The sequence below is a fragment of the Leiobunum rupestre genome, chromosome 10, assembly GCF_980474605.1.
Source record: "Leiobunum rupestre chromosome 10, qqLeiRupe1.1.hap1, whole genome shotgun sequence".
Taxonomy (NCBI): domain Eukaryota; kingdom Metazoa; phylum Arthropoda; class Arachnida; order Opiliones; family Sclerosomatidae; genus Leiobunum; species Leiobunum rupestre.
In genome coordinates, this window is record NC_143393.1 from 56,455,761 (window position 1) to 56,473,255 (window position 17,495).

The 17,495-nt window shown below is 37.9% G+C and overlaps 1 protein-coding gene and 1 long non-coding RNA gene across 6 annotated transcripts in view; one reads left to right on the plus strand and one right to left on the minus strand.

Moving 5' to 3' along the window:
* Positions 1 to 486: 486 nt before the first annotated feature.
* On the minus strand, positions 487 to 13,654 carry LOC149926250 (uncharacterized). Of its 3 annotated transcripts, XM_090160492.1 has the most exons (4): positions 13,400 to 13,654; positions 11,446 to 11,533; positions 1,179 to 1,512; positions 487 to 1,109 (listed from the first exon to the last, which is right to left on the minus strand). In XM_090160492.1, exons 3-4 carry the CDS (start codon positions 1,195 to 1,197, stop codon positions 721 to 723), a joined length of 408 nt encoding a protein of 135 aa, XP_090016618.1. In that variant the 5' UTR covers positions 1,198 to 1,512; positions 11,446 to 11,533; positions 13,400 to 13,654; the 3' UTR covers positions 487 to 720. The 3 variants fall into 3 exon arrangements, with proteins under 3 accessions (XP_090016618.1, XP_090016619.1, XP_090016617.1); XM_090160493.1 differs by lacking the exon at positions 13,400 to 13,654 and having other exon boundaries at positions 11,446 to 11,602; XM_090160491.1 differs by lacking the exons at positions 11,446 to 11,533; positions 13,400 to 13,654 and adding an exon at positions 7,680 to 7,886.
* A 140-nt stretch (positions 13,655 to 13,794) lies between these two features.
* The window catches only part of LOC149926251 (uncharacterized), a 385,527-nt gene continuing 381,826 nt past the window's right edge, over positions 13,795 to 17,495 (plus strand). Inside the window, exons 1-4 of one of the 3 annotated variants that reach the window (XR_016476929.1) lie at positions 13,795 to 13,809; positions 13,879 to 13,950; positions 14,020 to 14,102; positions 14,198 to 14,665. This is a non-coding gene — a long non-coding RNA (uncharacterized LOC149926251). Of the gene's footprint in view, positions 15,585 to 17,495 lie in introns of those variants that run through there. The other 2 variants (XR_016476928.1, XR_016476930.1) reach the window with 2 other exon arrangements.

Here is a 17,495-nt window from a genome sequence, read left to right on the forward strand (position 1 = left end):
TCCCGCCGTTCCCCCGCGCCTCTCCCCCTTAATCACAAGAATTTCTAATCACCAGATTCTCCCATTCCTCCCTTAATCACCAGAATTTCTAATCACCAGATTCTCCCGTTCTCCCTTAATCACCAGAATTTCTCATCACCAGATTCTCCCGTTCCTCCCTTAATCACCAGAATTTCTAATCACCAGATTCTCGTTCACCAGCTGCTTTCCCCCCCTCCCCATTCTCCAGAATTTGTTTTCCTCGCGCAGATTTCTGAAGGATGGAATTTACCTCTCTCTACTCTTAACCCCACACCTCGTTAACCATAATTTCCCCTATCGCTTCCGAACCCCTTAATTTCTAGGATATAAGCAATAATAATAACAAGTTATTTACATTTAATTTTTTATTTTAGAACTTTGTTTACATGTTAGTAGGTACTATCAGATATTCCATTAGATGGTTATCGTGTGCATTACACAATGAAAACAAATTAAAGTAGCTAAGTTTACAGGTTAATTGATTATCTACGAGTAAATTAGTAAAATCTTGTAGTACTTCCGAGGGTGATTTAAAACAGCCAAAATAAGATTTTACTTGATGGTACGAATTAAATTGATCTGGGTACAAAAATAAACCCTCGAAAGGTTTTCCATATAATAATTCGTGAATTTTTTTAAGGTTTTTAACAATAGCTAAGTACATGCATTCGATAACATTTTTATGTTCGTTTAAAAGATTTATTTGAAACCGAATAAAATCAATTTTTTTTGGAACTCACCGATTTCGCGAGCTCCCAGATCCAGAACATGACCGTAGGCAGAGTTCAATTTGATGTTGTTGGTCGTGGCGACGACGGATACGTTGTTGTCGTGATAGTCGATGATGTTGTGGGTTAGAGACGATGCTTCGGTTTGCGTAGCGGTGAAAAGATCTCCCCAAAGAGAGAGTAGATTGGTGAAAGCTTCGGAGGTCAGGAACAGAATATTTTCGTTCGATTTTTTGAAGAAGAGAACTTGTAATTTTGATCCGTCGAAACCAAAAGAAATGTAGACTGATCCTCCTAACGTGATTTTTATGTTGATACGTCTTTCTTTGCCCCTGCGTTTGGATACGGTATGCGTCTCGGCTATAGAAAATGAAAATGTTAAGCCTTTGTCTATTGAAATAGTAATAGTATTAATAAAATAATGCTTACCAATAGATCGTTTTTTCATGTTTACGGTAGATGACGAGAGCAAAGCGGATGCACTTCTTTTCAGTTCAGCGTCTCAGAGAGAAATGACGCATGGGAGATTAATCAGTTCCTATCTTGTTGAGATTAATTCATCACGTGATCTAAACTTCAAATAACCCTCAAATTCTATCGGCTGTCTCTCTCTGAGATAACAGTTCTAGACAATCGAAATTAAACCGTCCCGTGCTCGAAACTGCCTCTAATTATTCCCATTGACGTCTAATATTAATCCACTTGGAAGAAGAAAAAAAAACCATTGTAGTTTCCTCTCGTGAGCTTGTGATGCAATCATATCCTAGAAAACAATACAATTAATAGAAATTAACATAAAATTAGTATACTTTTAATACCATTTTGTGAACTACAGTGAAAAAAGTTACAATTTTACGGTAGAAACGTTTTCAAAATACCACAAAATGAACTCAAATAAGAAAATTGTAATTAAAATAATCACTACGGCTATAATTTTAGAAGGTTGTTTCAGGACGGTGATTATGGCTGATGTTTGTACTTCAGTGTCCATATCGGAAATGAAGTTAAATGGAATATTTTACGTAAATAAGTATAAATTTTAGCATAACCCTAATATATTCTCGAGAACTGAACAAGTTCTTTGGGAATAAGAGATAAGCTTACTATCTTCCCCTAGGCCCTATATAAGGGGGTGCCTGAACCGGGGGAACGTCACTCTATTGTTGTTCTTTGTGCGTCTAGTACCAGGATTTTTTTGAAGCGCGCCCTCTCTCTCTACGTAAGTTTTTTTTGATTTTTTTTTATCGTAATTTTTTTGAATAAGGTTTAAGTAAATTGGCATAAAAATGAAAGGTGTACAATACCCAGAAATTAATTTAGTTGATACCCCGGAAATGATTATAATCGACTCCCCAGAATTGATTGATATAACTGATAACGAGCTCCCGGAAGTACCCATAGTAACTTTACCCGATTATCCAGAAATGGAAATAATAGATTTAACTGATACCCAAGATCCTACCCTTTCCTTAACTACAGTAACTGATTCGCAATTGGAACGTTTAAAAGAAATGACAATGGTACGAGATTATCTTAGAGAATATCAACTAACCCATCAAATTTGTTCGCCCCCTATCGTTAATTTACCTTCACCCCTTTTAAGACCTAGTTCTATCCCACCTGACGAAGTACGTTATTCGCCCTCGTATACGCCTATGGATGCTCCCTCACCCTTTCTAGAATCAGATGACACGTGCCACTCTTTATCTTTGGAAGATAATTTTATCACGTAGTCCCCCAGTACGGACAGCATTCAGCGTTTAGCTGAGAACGTACAAGTTGCCCGACGGGACGCGGAGGAACTTGCAGCCGCAGCCGCAAGAGCAGCCGAAATGTTCGAGGAAGCTAAAGCGTTGTTAGCTGCTCGTACGGCTAGTAGTAGCAGGCCACATCATAATATTTCCCCTCAGCGTAATAATGACCCTATAGCGGTCGCTGGCCCCTCACGAGCTCCGCAGTATTCACCTCCACCGTCTCAGACTGCTGAGAAAAACGCGAACTCCGAGAACGCAAATTTGGCTGCCCCCACTTCGTCTCCTCCTCAAGTTGGAGGTGGGCTGGTTGACGTTCCAATAACGCCTCCATCCTTTCCTAATTTACCAGGTTCTATTAAAATATTAAATAATAATATCCAAAATTTCCCAAATTTCGGACTAATGGGACGAACTTTAAATGTCAGACTAGAAAATAATATAGAAAACGGGATTTATATATTGATGGAAACCCTATTGGAGGACTGTTTGCCTTCAGATATGGTTTCGGTTTCATTCGTGAACGTCACTAACCACGGCTTTCAAATTCACGTCAGTTTCAGGCGTCGGGACCAATTAGACTTGCAATGGTTGATGATGTATATCGATGAAAAAAGCTATAGATCCGAGAACGATGGTAGTTTTTTTGAAGGAATAGTTACGGTTACGTTTAATCGAGTCAGATTACCGCAAGGAGGAACTAGATCAGTTGGGTTAGGGATTTCCCTTGAAAAAGAGTTTTCTTTTTATAAAAAATGCACCATAACGATAAATAACCCTGATAAAATTTGTTTAGCACGAGCTCTTGTAGTAGCCATAGCTCATAGAGAATACATGGATAATAAAAATGATGTAGAACTTAAAAGAAAATATACTACTATAAGACAGTGTAGAGGAAAAAATATTGAAACGCTATTACAGACCCGCGAAGCTAGGACCCTTTTGGTATATTCTGCATTAACAGACGAAGAATGCGCTGGTCCGGACGCTTTAACTCGCTTCCAAGAAATCTTGCCTGAATACAGTATTATTGTTTTTCGATTACACGATCCCGTACCCTTAGTTATTTTCGGCGACATCGAAGAAGAGAGGGAACTAGAAGGGCCTCTCCGCAAACGTCTTTATCTTCTAAATATTGACAGACATTTCAACGTAATTACTAATCCCAAACCCCTTTTCGCGTTTAATTACTTTTGCGAAAAATGTTTAGTAGGTTTTAATAATCTCAGTGAGCATAAATGCATTCTTTTCTGTCACGCTTGTTGTAGAAAACAAGATTGCAGGAAGGACGTAGATAAAATAACTTGCCAAACATGTTTAAGAGTTTTCCCTAATCAAAATTGTTACGATTACCATTTATCAGGACCCGAGCCCTTATGTAATAAAATTTACGTTTGTAATCTTTGCGGAAAATTTATCAGTATGTTTAAGCGTAAGGCAGTACACGTTTGTGGAGAGACCTATTGTCTTTCGTGTAGTGAGTTTAACCCCGCAGGTCATCTATGTTACATGCAACCTTTAAAGACCGTCCGTAAAGATTCTGCCGATAAAACTACTCGTTCTCGAATAAATAGCAATAATAAACGGGTCCACGACTCCGACAATGAACAATCACCACTGACCAAGAGAAGTACTCCAAAAACGGAAGTCTTTGTTTTTTATGACTTGGAATGTAAACAAACAAATCGTACTGACGCCAATGCTTTGATTCACGAACCAATTTTATGCGTTTCGCAAAAAGCGTGTAAATTCTGTTTCGAAGAAAAAGATAGTCAGTACGCATGCGCTAAATGCGGTAGTGGTCCTCGGGAGAAAATATTTCTCTCAAAAGACCCCGTCGGCGACTTTCTAGAGTATCTTCGTACGCTTAACAGAGTGGCTGATAAGATAATATGTATTGCCCATAACGCTAAAGGTTACGACGCGCAATTTATAGTACGTAAAATGATCGATTTAAAGTGGACCCCTAAAGTCTTGACAGACGGGACCAAATTCATGTATGTACAGTATAAAAAATTAAAATTCTTAGATTTCTTAAATTTTATGCCCTTTGCCCTTTCTCAATTCGTTTCCACATTTGGTTTAGATAATAATTTAAATAAGGGACATTTCCCGCATTTACTGTTTAATACCGTAGACCATGAATTTGATCCAGCCCGTTCGAACGAAACCAATTACGTACTACATAATGACATGCCTCCGATGGACGCGTACGACCCTAATCGTTTAAGCGGTAAGGCCTACGATGAATTTATCCAGTGGTATAACGATTCCCGGTCCGAAGCTTGCAGTTATTCGGACCCCAACTTTAATTATTTTGATTATAAAAGAGATTTAATCCGGTACTGTCGCCAGGACGTAAACATTCTTTTGCAAGGCTGTTTATCATATCGTTCTATTTTCATGGATAAATTCGAAATAGACCCGTTCTTAACTGCGATAACGATTGCGGGAGTATGCAGTTTTATCTTTAGGAAACACTTTTTACAGCCCGATACGATTGGTGTAGTGCCCCCTTTCGGCTATCGTATGAACTGCAACCAGAGTTTTGGAGCGATCGAATGGCTTGAATGGATGTCTCACTTACGAGGGAAGGAAATTCAGTCTGCTTTTAATGGATTTGAACCTAGAATTCTTAACATTAACGTGGACGGTTTCTCGATAACGAAGTCTTTCAATATCACGGTTGTTATTATCACGGGTGTAAAACGTGTTTTCCTATCAATAGAAACTTAGCGTTATACGGCGACCACACTCAGACCCATAATTCGCGATACGCGTCAACCATTGCTACCACTAACCGCTTGAAACAATTGGGATACACGGTCCATGAAAAATGGGAATGTACCTTCAAAGCTGAGAGGAGTACTAACTCCGTCATCGACGCATATCTTTCTACCGAAAATTTAAAATTTAAGAACCAATCCGCCCCCGCGAAGCCTTTTTCGGAGGACGTAAGTCAGCCTTGAAATTACATCACACGTGTAAAGAGGGGGAGGAAATTAAATACATTGATATTTGTTCACTCTATCCGTGTTGTAACAAGTAAAATACATGTAAAAGCTCCTTTCCCGGACATTTCTACCGTAAACGGTTTAATAAAAGCCACAATGTTATCGCCTCAATCTCTCTACCATCCCGTTTTACCCCAAAGAATAGGATCGAAACTAGTGTTTGCCAACTGCCAAAAATGTAGTGAGTCTCGAAACCAGCAGGATTGTCCTCACGAAGACTCAGAACGACAAATAACTGGTACTTGGGTTGCAGATGAGGTACAGTTGGCAATCGAAATGGGTTACAAGGTCATTTCTATTCACGAAATTTGGGAATACGAGGTAGTAAAATACGACCCGATATCGAAAGAGGGCGGTCTTTTCTCCGAGTACGTCAACGCGTTTCTTAAACTCAAACAGGAATCCAGCGGCTTACCCACGGGAATAGAGACCGATGAAGAGATTAAGAAATACGTTGACGAATATTACGAAAAGGAAGGAGTAAAACTTGATCCTACCAATATTAAAAAGAACCCTGGACTTCGTACCATCGCGAAGCTTTGTCTTAACTCTTTTTGGGGTCGTTTTGGTTTAAACCCTCGCAAAGACCAATCGGCTATTATTAGCGATCCCAAAAAGTTTTTCGATTTATTCTTAGACCCCGACATAGAAGTTAAATCGGTTATTCCCTTAAGTCAAACGCATTGCGTGATCAAGTGGGCGTTTTTGAAAGATATTGATCTTGTTTACCCAAACACGAACGTAGTAATTGCAGCCTATACGACCGCAATGGCTAGGATCAAGTTATACTCTTATTTAAAGAGATTAGGCCAGCTTACGTATTATTATGATACGGACAGTTGCATTTATCTAAAAGAACGAGATGGAATAGAGATTGAGACTGGAAACTATCTCGGAGACATGACCGATGAGTTGGAAAAGTACGGAAAAGGCTCGTACATCCAAGAATTGGCAACAGGTGGCGCAAAAAATTACGCCTTTAAAATACTGAACCCTACGACCGGTAAAGTCTCCTACGAAATGAAAGTCAAAGGGTTCCGTATAAATCAAGGCATTAAAGATTTGGTTAATATGGACACGCTTAAAAGATTGATAGGTGTTGACGGAGAAACGAACGAGCCAGTAACCGTACCACAGCCGAGGCAGATTTTGCGTCTTCCCGATCATACGGTCGTTTCCGTCGACCGTACTAAAATCTATAGACCCGTCGTAGACAAGGTACGGTTACTGGACGACTTCACTACGGTACCCTACGGCTATAAAGCGAATCTAATTGGTCCTGAGGACTGGGACGTAGAGCCCTCCAATCGCTAATTCTCGCTAAAAATTAGTCTCTCCACTCTAAAGTGAATATAGGTTTCAGTCTTACGACTCTAAAGTAAATATAGTCTTGCGACTCTAATGTGAATATCAAACCTATACGGGGTAAGGGATGAAATAGGTTATTCGATTATATTTTTCCTCCGCTGAAGAGTCCGATAAATTTAACCGAATTTTAATTTACATTTTCATTTGTACGCTAGTACTCGAAGAGAGATAACTATGCAATTTATTCATCCGTTTAATTAACGGCAGGCCCGAGTCAGAGTGGCAAAAGCTATTTAATTGAATCTATAATTAATCACGAAGAGGAAATGTTTGTTCCGGGTTTCAAAGAAATACATTGGTATTACGGAGAATGGCAAGCTCTATACGATAAAATGAAGCACAGGGTAGTTTTTAAAGAAGGATTGCCTGTTTTATCTGATTATGACGGAAAAGATCCTATATTATTAGTTATCGACGACCAGATGAGCGAGAGTAAAGGTCAAATTGGCGATTTATTCGTGAAAGGGACTCATCACCTTTCTCTAAGCGTTATTTTTATTACACAGAACTTATTCCATCAATCAAAAGATAGCAGAACCATTTCCCTGAATTCGCATTACATAATTTTATTGAAAAGCCCCCGAGACCGTCAGCAAGTGGCTTATCTCGCTAGACAAATGTTCCCTGATAAGTGGCGTTTTGTAGTTGACGCCTACGAAGACGCGACTTCGAGACCTCACGGTTACCTAGTATTCAATTTAACTCAAACTTGTCCCGAAGATCAAAGAGTCTTAACTAATATTTTACCGGGAGAAACGTGCTACGCTTATCTCCCTAAATAAATAAATAGAACTTACATTTCGTAACTTCAATCAGTTATGAATCATGTCTCGTAGAGTACGTATCGAGAGAGACGCTCTCCGATATCTCGGTCGTTGCAAACCCGTTCAAAGAAAAGCCATTTAAGCTAAAGCCGACAAATCCCTAATAGACGCTATCAGTGAATGTATTCATAACACTTTAATTGGTAACGTAAAACTATCAAATACCCAAAAAACCAGGTTATCTCGTCATAAAAATACCCTTCGAAAACTAGCTAGTAAGCGGGTAGCTTGGAAAAGTAAAAAGAAATTGTTAGTTCAGTCTGGGGGCGGATTTTTCTCGTTTCTTCTACCCGTCGTTTCAACCCTTCTTGGTTCTATATTCGGTAGTAAACAATGAAACACGCCAGAAAAATGATTCTCGTCCCTAGCGGCGTTTTAAAGCCCGACCCGTTCCCGCACCCCCTCGCTCTGACAGTCTCTGAATTAGACGTTAAGATGGACCAAATATTAAATATGAAAGATTTAGACGACGCCTCGAAATGGATTTTATACGAACAAGCTTTAATGAGACACGGAAATCTACGTAAGCAAGCCTCGGCTCCTAAAGAAATCGAAATTGCCCCCGCACTCGACTCGCTAAGTAGGGACTGGATAGACGATTTGCCTTTGATATATTACCAAAAAGCGCAAAGCAGGGTGGATCAGTTGGAAACTGTACTAGAAAGAATACGGTGGGATGAAAACGGGGAGCTCGTAATAAACGGTCGACCTATTAAAGGTTCCAATATTAGCGAAATTGCCAAAGCGTATTTAAATCCTAAAGCCTACCCAAAACCTATCGGATATTTCGCGTTTATTTCCAATTTGACCCAATTTAACTCTTCACCGGCGATCCAAGGCTTTCCTTCCCCTCTAGCTCCGAGAACCCGGCAACGACGTTCTCCCGTTAAGCGCGAGTATCCGGTTCCTCAAAGAGGACGAGCGCGCAGAACAGATAAGCCCCGCCCCACTCGTAGCCTCGACCGAGATCACTCCACGTCCGACTCTTCTCTTCACTCTTATAAACAAACAAGGAGTCGCGCGCAAAAGTCGAAAATATGGGCGAAGCTATTTTAGAAAAAATATATTTTGACCCGAAGCATCCGGCGTCTTTCGGAGGCGCTGAAAGGTTATTCCAGTCTGTAAAGTCTCTCGGATTAAGTAGGGAAACTGTAGAAAAATGGTTAAGAGGAATCGACGCTGTTACGATGCATAGGCCGAAATATAAAAAGTTTCAACGAAATAAAATAGTAATTAGTAATATAAGGGAACAATACCAGGCAGATATTAACGATATGCGCTCGTTAGAGGCAGATAATGACAATTATAGACTGTTTTAGTAGAAAAGCGTGGGGGTTACCTCTTAAAACTAAATCGGGGAAAGAGGTTTTGAAAAATATAAAAATTGTATTTAAAGACGGAATTCCAGATAAATTTCAATCGGACAAGGGCACGGAATTTAGGAATAAAGAAGTACAAGGATATTTCAAAAAGAATAAAGTTAAATTTTTTAGTACCGAAAATGACGAAATAAAAGCCTCTATCGTAGAAAGGTTTAATAGAACGTTAAAACAAAAATGTATAGATATTTTACCCATCACTCCACAAATAGATATTTGGAAGTCTTACAGGACTTGGTCGAAGCGTACAATTCCTCTTATCATAGCTCAATTAAAATGGCCCCTAATGACGTTTCGGAAAATAACGTATTACGTGTGTACAATAATATCTACTCTAAATATTATGCCGAGAAACTGAAAATGAAACCGCAATTCCAAGTAGGGGATTTGGTTAGGATAAATACAACTAAAATGATATTTCAAAAGGGTTTCGAAGCTAATTATACCGAAGAAATATTTAAAGTCGTAGCTATAGTTAAAAGACTTCCCCCCGTTTATAAAATAAAAGACTTAGCAGAAACCGATATAAAAGGGACGTTCTATTTTCGAGAGCTTCAAAAGGTCAGTGCGCCTCGTTCGTTCAAGTTAAACAAGATTTTACGTCAGAGAACTAAAAACGGAGTAAAACAATTGTACGTTAGTTGGCTAGGATATCCTCCATCGTTTAATAGTTGGGTTAATCAAGATGACGTCTGGGATTTACATAACTCTTCCTAGTAATACTAGAGATAAGAATAAGAATAATTCAGAAAATACTCTAGCCTCGTATTCTACAACGTTGGCCAAACCCATTAGTTTACGCGGAGATTGGGAAATTGCTCTGGTAGAAATTATTTATCCTTTATCTTTTTATAACGTAAGCGAGCCAATGGGATGTGGAATAGAAATTAAGGAATTACTATCGAAACCTCCAGCCCACATAGTAGATTACAAATATACGTACGACTTCCGCGAGATACCTCAGGGCTACTACAAAAATCCTCATGAACTTTTGGCCGTACTTAATGAAAGTATTAAAAGTTTGAACCTTGATTTAAAGGAAAGCGCTAATTCAGAGTTCGATAATGATTCATTAGGAAAATTGGAATATAGTTTAGAAAGTGGACACGTACAATACACTTCCTATAGTAAACATTATTACCAACTCGAGTTAACGCCAAAGTTGAGGAAAATTTTAGGATTTAGAGATAATGTTACTGATATTTCACCTAAGGTAGCATTCAGATCAGATTCCCCTATGCAATTAAACTTATTCATCCCCGATCTTATGTTCGTGTATTCCGATTTGGTAGGAAATGAAATGGTTGGGGATACATTAGCCCCCCTTTTGCGAACAATTGTTGTAGACCAAAACGCCCCCAATGGATCAACCGTTTCAAAAACTTTCGATTCTCCGCATTACCTTAAACTGAGTAGAACTTATTTTGACTGTATCGACATTAATATAAGAACTAGTTTAGGTGAATTCGTGCCATTTCAGTTTGGTTCAGTCACGTGTAAAGTACATTTACGACGAGCTCAGTAAAAAAAAGAATGGCTTATCAGTACGTTGATAGAAATTGTCCCTACATGCAATATTATTTAAATCAGGCGGGGGGCGGAGTAGATTTACCTTATTTCTCTGGGATTGCGGGACAAAAAGGACACGGAATTGGTAGCTTTTTTTCAGGGCTAGCTAGGTTTGTATTCCCATTCCTAAAACAGTCTGCCAAATACGTGGGAAAAAGGGCTCTTTCTACTGGAAAGAAAGTACTCGGAGACGTCTTGCAAGGTCAGGACTTAAAAACGTCAGCCAATAAACGAATGACAGAAACTGTGGACGAAATGGCAGCGCAAGAAGGTTCGGGTCGTCGCAAGAGAAGAAAAAATACTAAGAAAGCATTGAAGAAGAAGAACCTCCGCGCAAAGAAAAAGAGTTCAGTTAAACGCCGCAAGTTCACGCGTACGGTTCGCGATATTTTTGCTCTCTAAAAATGGAAGTACTTAAAAGCGAATTAAATATTTTCAACGAACTACCAACTCAACTCAGCGTTGAAAAAGGTCAAACGTAATGGTGTAAGCCAATTTCATCTATCGACAGCAGTTCTATCATCGAATTCGTGGTACCGGGTACGGGAGACTCTTACACAGATTTGGCAATGACAATGATATATTGTAAAGTCAAAATCGTCAAAACCAACGGTGACAACTTAGATGCCGGGTCTAACGTTTCGCTCGTGAACAATTCTCTGCATTCGCTATTCAAACAATGCGAAGTGAAACTCAATGATACGACGGTTTCACCATCGGCCTCAAATTACCCCTCGAGGGCCTATATCGAAACCTTGCTCAACTTTGGGTACGATGCAAAAAACACTCACCTTGCGACATCTGGATGGTACGATGACACGGCTGGAAGTATGGATCTGATAACAAACGCCGGATTCATAAAACGTCAGACTCTAGCCGCTGAATCAAAAGAAATTGAACTTTACGGGAACATTTTTTGTGACATTTTTAATTTCAACAAATATTTAATTAATGGCGTACAACTTAAGGTTTCACTCACTAGAAATAGCGATAATTTTACCCTTTTTAGCGACACTGTCGACGCGTATAAAGTCGAATTTATAGACGCTGCTCTAATTGTACGTAAAGTTAAAATTATGCCTAAAATTTTATTAGCCCATCAGCAAGGATTATTACGTAGCAATGCCAAATATCCCTTTACTCGTACCGAAATTAAAGTTAAAAGATTGGCTAGTTCTATTCAGAACGATAATTTTGACAATATATTCTTAGGTCCGATGCCCAACGGAGTCATTATTGGTTTAGCCACCAACAAAGCGTATACGGGCTCCGTTAAGTCTAATCCTTATAATTTTGAAAATTTCGACCTAAATTATTTGGCTCTATACGTTGATAACGAACAAATCCCTTCGAAAGCGTTGACCCCTAATTTTAATAGTAAACAATTTACGCTAGCCTATCATTCGCTATTCTCGGGATCTGGGATACTCTACCAAGACGAGGGAAATCACATCGCGTTGGCTCACTTTCCTCTAGGCTTTGCCCTATATGCTTTTGATTTAACCCCCGACAATTCGGCCAGTGACGTCACGTTTTGAAACCCCGTAAAGAGAGGGCAACTACGTTTAGATTTAGGATTTGGTACTCCTTTAAAAGATTCTACGGTCGTTATCGTGTACGCTGAATTTCAATCTTGTTTACAGATAGATAAAAATAGGAACATTATTCGAGACTATTAAAATGACTACGACAAACGTGGACTTATCTCAGGCACTGTATAAAACACCGAACTTTTTAGGCGTTTTTCCTTCAGATAATTTAAAACCCATGGTGAAATATCCGCATTGGATTTGCGTCTACGTCGATGGCCGAAAACGGGGATTCTATTTTGATTCAATGGGGCTTCCCCCATTTTTACCCCCAATCAGAAAATATTTAAATTCAATGTGTAAGACGTGGACATTTAGCAAAAGACGATTGCAAGGACTAACTAGTAACGTTTGCGGCGAATATTGCGTAATGTATATTTTGCATAGAACTAAAGGACAGAGTACAAAAACGTACTACCAAAAGTTTTCCAAAAATTGGGAAAAAAACGACAGCAAGATATTTTTATCTTTCGCAAATCATGCTAGAAAAATCATCACATCGAATTTGGCGAATCCATTAGCTAGAGAGAGAGGTATGGTGACTGACTGGAAAAAATCCGGTTCCAGAGGATAAAACAATATATTCCCACGCTATCTGGTATCTTTTAGAGATATGACCCGACCTCTCTCGAAAACATGCGCGCGCTTCTACGAGCGCCAAACCATTTACTTTCGAATAAAATAAACCATCCAAAAACAAAAAAATTAAAATAGAATCAGAAAGTATTGGTATACTAGTTAGGACAACGGGGGTGGTTTACGCAATCTAGCATGAAAACAAAACATTGGTAGAAATATATTATTGCATTATTCCTGTACGTTCTATTTAAAGTACTTTCTAAGTCATTGAAATCTGTTACTGTCTTGAACCATTGAAAGATGTTTTCTACCCGTCATTAACAAAATATCTTTAGTACACGCAAAATAAGATTGGTGAAAAAAACATTGCCTTAGATAATTTAACAGGGATTTAGTTAGCTTTGGGTCTTGTAATGATAAAAAAGATTGAAATTTGACTCTGCCATTTTATTTAATAATATAAACTCATGTACGCGAAAAAAAAACAATTGTAAACAATTTTTCCTATGTAACTTTTTCACTCTTAATAAATACTTTAAAACGTAACAAAAAAGACTCTTTATTGAAAATCGCTTACCCTTTTTTTTCCAGAATTTCGTTAAGTCAACCAGTCCGATGCAAGAACGTACTACAATGCGGACTCTTATCTGTAAATTTGTTAGACTTTGCACGAACCTAAACCATCTTCTCGTGACGTACGCTAAGATGAAGATGGTGGAAATTCCCAGTCTCACGAAATTAATTATCTACGAACACTATTTAACCAATGGAAAAATTTACCGACTTTACCCACTTATTTACACACTGAATAGATTCCACACTCACTCACTAACTTAGATTTCATCACGGAAAAGAAGAAGATAGGATATAGGGGCTAGAAATTGGTGGGGATGGAAAATGGTATAAAAAGGGCGTAAAAAAATTAGAACAAATTATTCCAACCTTTTTCTTTGCTTGGAGCAAAACGAAAACGAAATCAAAAATGAGGTAAATATTATTTTAAGATTTAAATAACTTTTAGAACAAAAATTTTAGATTTTAATTTTCTTCATGTAGAATTGAAGAATTGAAGGGTATAGTAATGCAAAGCGCGAGCGATGATTCAATTAAATTTGAGATTAGAATAAGGTAATAAATTAAATTTCACGAATTATTTATACTGTACTAAAGTTAAAATTTTATGTATTGTTCTGATAGCCTTGAGGTGGGAGAGCCCAGGATGCTTCTTCAAGTCTTGGAACATCAATTATATTGGGACGATGAGGGCGAAATACATTCCAGTAGGATACTACTCATCGTCCCAATTATTTTATAATAAAAAAATTAACATTTATCACGATTCTTTTATTTTCCTATCCAACAATAATCATTTCAGTATATATCAAACATTACAATAACAAGGATTATATGCAATTGCAATTGCTAAAATAGTGTATTCTACCGAGTTAATAGTCTCTAAGATTTCCTCCTGTGGGTTCCCCCGAAACAGGATTAATTTTTATCAAAGTTGTATCAGAAGTAAATTATTGCGAAGTAAGCGCAATGTATTTTCAGCTATTCTAATTTGCCTAATTTAACACGTGACGAATTTTTTATCGCTAACCGATGAGCAGTAACCTCTATTTTTGGTTACATTTTACAATCTCCCGTGACATCAATTGGTTTCAGCCAATGATAAATCAGGATTTACTTGAAGTTTCGAGTGTTATTTGATCTCTAGATATACGACTCAGCGTTCTTTTAGTTCCTGGACCTCATCGAGAAGAGACACGTAGATTTTCGCGCTCCGTACCCCGCCTTCTCGACTCTATTTACAGGCAAAGGCTTAAGGATTTCCGTAAAAGTAAGTGACTTTATTATTTTACTGTAGTAGGAAATTAGGCCTTGTTTAAATTGAAGTAAATAGACTTAGATTCTAGTCAAATAGTCTTAGAGTCTAACCAAAATAAATAGAAAAACATTTATTGAAATTTAGGCTTAACCAATTAGGCTTAAGAATGTTGACAATAGCTTATAGAAACTATCAGTTTACAGTATGGACATCGAAGCGTATCGACTTGAAACTTTTCGTCACTGGAGAAATCCGCACGTTACTAAGGAACAACTAGTAAAGGCCGGATTCTACTATATTCAGCGGGGCGATGAAGTACGATGTTACAAGTGCCATGGCGTAATAGAAGGATGGGAATCAGGAGACGTACCAGAATGGGAACATGCTAGATTCTTTCCACACTGTCCGTCGAGGGATAATTCACCATCGGAAAAAAGTACCTTTCGCAAGAATGGGAGATCCCGGCACCACCAAGGTCAGCGGCACTGGAGGATGACGATTTCATATCTATTCCGGTCAGACGTGGTGAGGTAGAACTTTTAATAAAATTATTTATACAAACTGCACTTGCAGAAGGTAGTTCGTTTCAGCCCTTTAAATGAAATTGTACATATTCCTCACGAAGATCGAGTTAATTTTTTTTATATTGATAAAATGCGATTTAAACGCGTTATTTATATTGTCGGTCTAATATTAGAACCTGTTTTACGCAATCATGTAATTAAAAGTAAAATAAATTTGGAAATGTATATTTCTTGTTTTTATTGCCTAGAGATTAGAAGTTAAGGAGTTCTGAAGCGATAAGCAAACGGGTAAAAATCTAATCTCCAGATATCTGCGCGAGCAAAACTAATTTTGGAGAATGGGGATGGGGGAAAGCAGCTGGTGAACGAGAATCTGGTGATTAGAAATTCTGGTGATTAAGGGAGGAACGGGAGAATCTGGTGATTAGAAATTCTGGTGATTAAGGGAGGAACGGGAGAATCTGGTGATTAGAAATTCTGGTGATTAAGGGGGAGAGGCGCGGGTGAACGGCGGGAGCCAAGCTACAGCTTTGTGTCCTTCTGGTGATTGAGGGGGAGAGGCGCGGGTGAACGGCGGGAGCCAAGCTACAGCTTTGTGTCCTTCTGGTGATTGAGAATGAAATTCTCAATCACCAGATGACATACTCCTCTCTGGCCAATGCACACCACACGGGTCCACCTTAACCTAGGGGACCACCAAATCCTTCATCCAATAATTTTGATAATCCCATAGAACCCATCAGCCCTAGATGGAAATCTTCCTGTGAAGTAAGAGATGTCGTCTATCCATCTCATATGACAATAAATGGCACAAATTCAAGGATAAGGCGGTCCAATTTAGCTAGCTATGCCACAGAAAGTGTGAAAAGACCTAGAGATCTAACTTATAAAGGCAATAAACTGTAGAAAAAAAGAAAAAACATTACAGTAATATGATACGTTTCAGTGGTCATCTCCGACTCATTAACAGAACAGCTGGCAGTTGACACATTCGATGGATAAGATGTTTTCATTGGCATTGTCAATTGACATTCCATGTTGTCTAAAGAGACATTTTAAGTTAATACGATGAAGTATTTTAAAGTGACAGTGTACCTTTAAGTTGGGACTTCGCATAGAGAAGAAGTTTCCTGACTTGTACTGGCTTTAGAAAATCAGATTTTAGTAGTTTTTCATCAAGTAGAGTCATGTCACTTAGGTTTTCAACCCCAAGGTTCTCTAAAAGTAAAATTACTTTCTCAACCAGCTCAGGTGATGAAGACGGTAAAGCACCTAAAACTATTGCTCTTAGAGCTAAAATATTATTATTTTCAGGCGCCATTAGAGACATTTCCATATTCTTGTAAGTTAATGAAATTCAATCTGCAAAAAAAAACACTGTTGATTTGTTAGAAATACTTTAATGTTTAAATTTCTACAATAATTAGTAATTATAAAAAGCATGTTTTAAAGTTATAAAACTTTTTCCTAAAATAGTGTAACATTGTAATGGATAATAATCAGGTAAAACTGCTAAAGGAGTTTTTTTTGGTTTAATTATGTTCAACAATTCATAAGCATGCATATCTCTTTTATACTCTGACGAGTAGAGATAAATTAAACAGAACAAATTAGTTTGCTTTGCTAAAAGCATGGTTTCAATTCGACCAAATATAATTTTATCTTCAGAAACATGAACACATACAAATAATCCTTTTTTATAAGTAGTTCCTCTATACTCAATTTTCTCTGTTAGTATGGTTTGACCAGAGTTAATTTTAAGTCTAGTGATATCATTTTTAACATCATCGTCAAAAATTTCCAAATCCAAAAATTTTGAATTTGAAAATTGTATTTCAGGAGGAAATATAGAACCTGAAGCGAGATAGGCCTGTTGAAATTGGTGTTTTTCACTTAGTGTCTTTGTAATGTTTATGAAATTTTTGGTATTTCTACAATATTTCTTGTAAACCTCATGTTTACTTTCGAAACGTAATGTCCATAGGCGAATAAGGGGCCCAAAGTGCAAAATTAATTCTGGATAATGCTCAAGTAAAATATGGTGTTTTGGCTTGAGTTTGTAGTCGGAGAATGAATGGAGCAAGTCTAATTTATAATCCTGAAGTTTGCTCATTAGTATTGCAACACCATTTTTTGAAATTATGGGGGCAGTTACAATTTCAACAATTTGTTTTAATTGTAAATAGAGGTACCATACAGCATCTTGAAAGTTTTTAACTCTTTCTTTGATAATTAGAGACAAGAGTCTCAAGAAACACCATATTTGTGATGCATCCCCACTAAGCTTCTTACAGTTGGCTTTAGCATGACACGGCCTA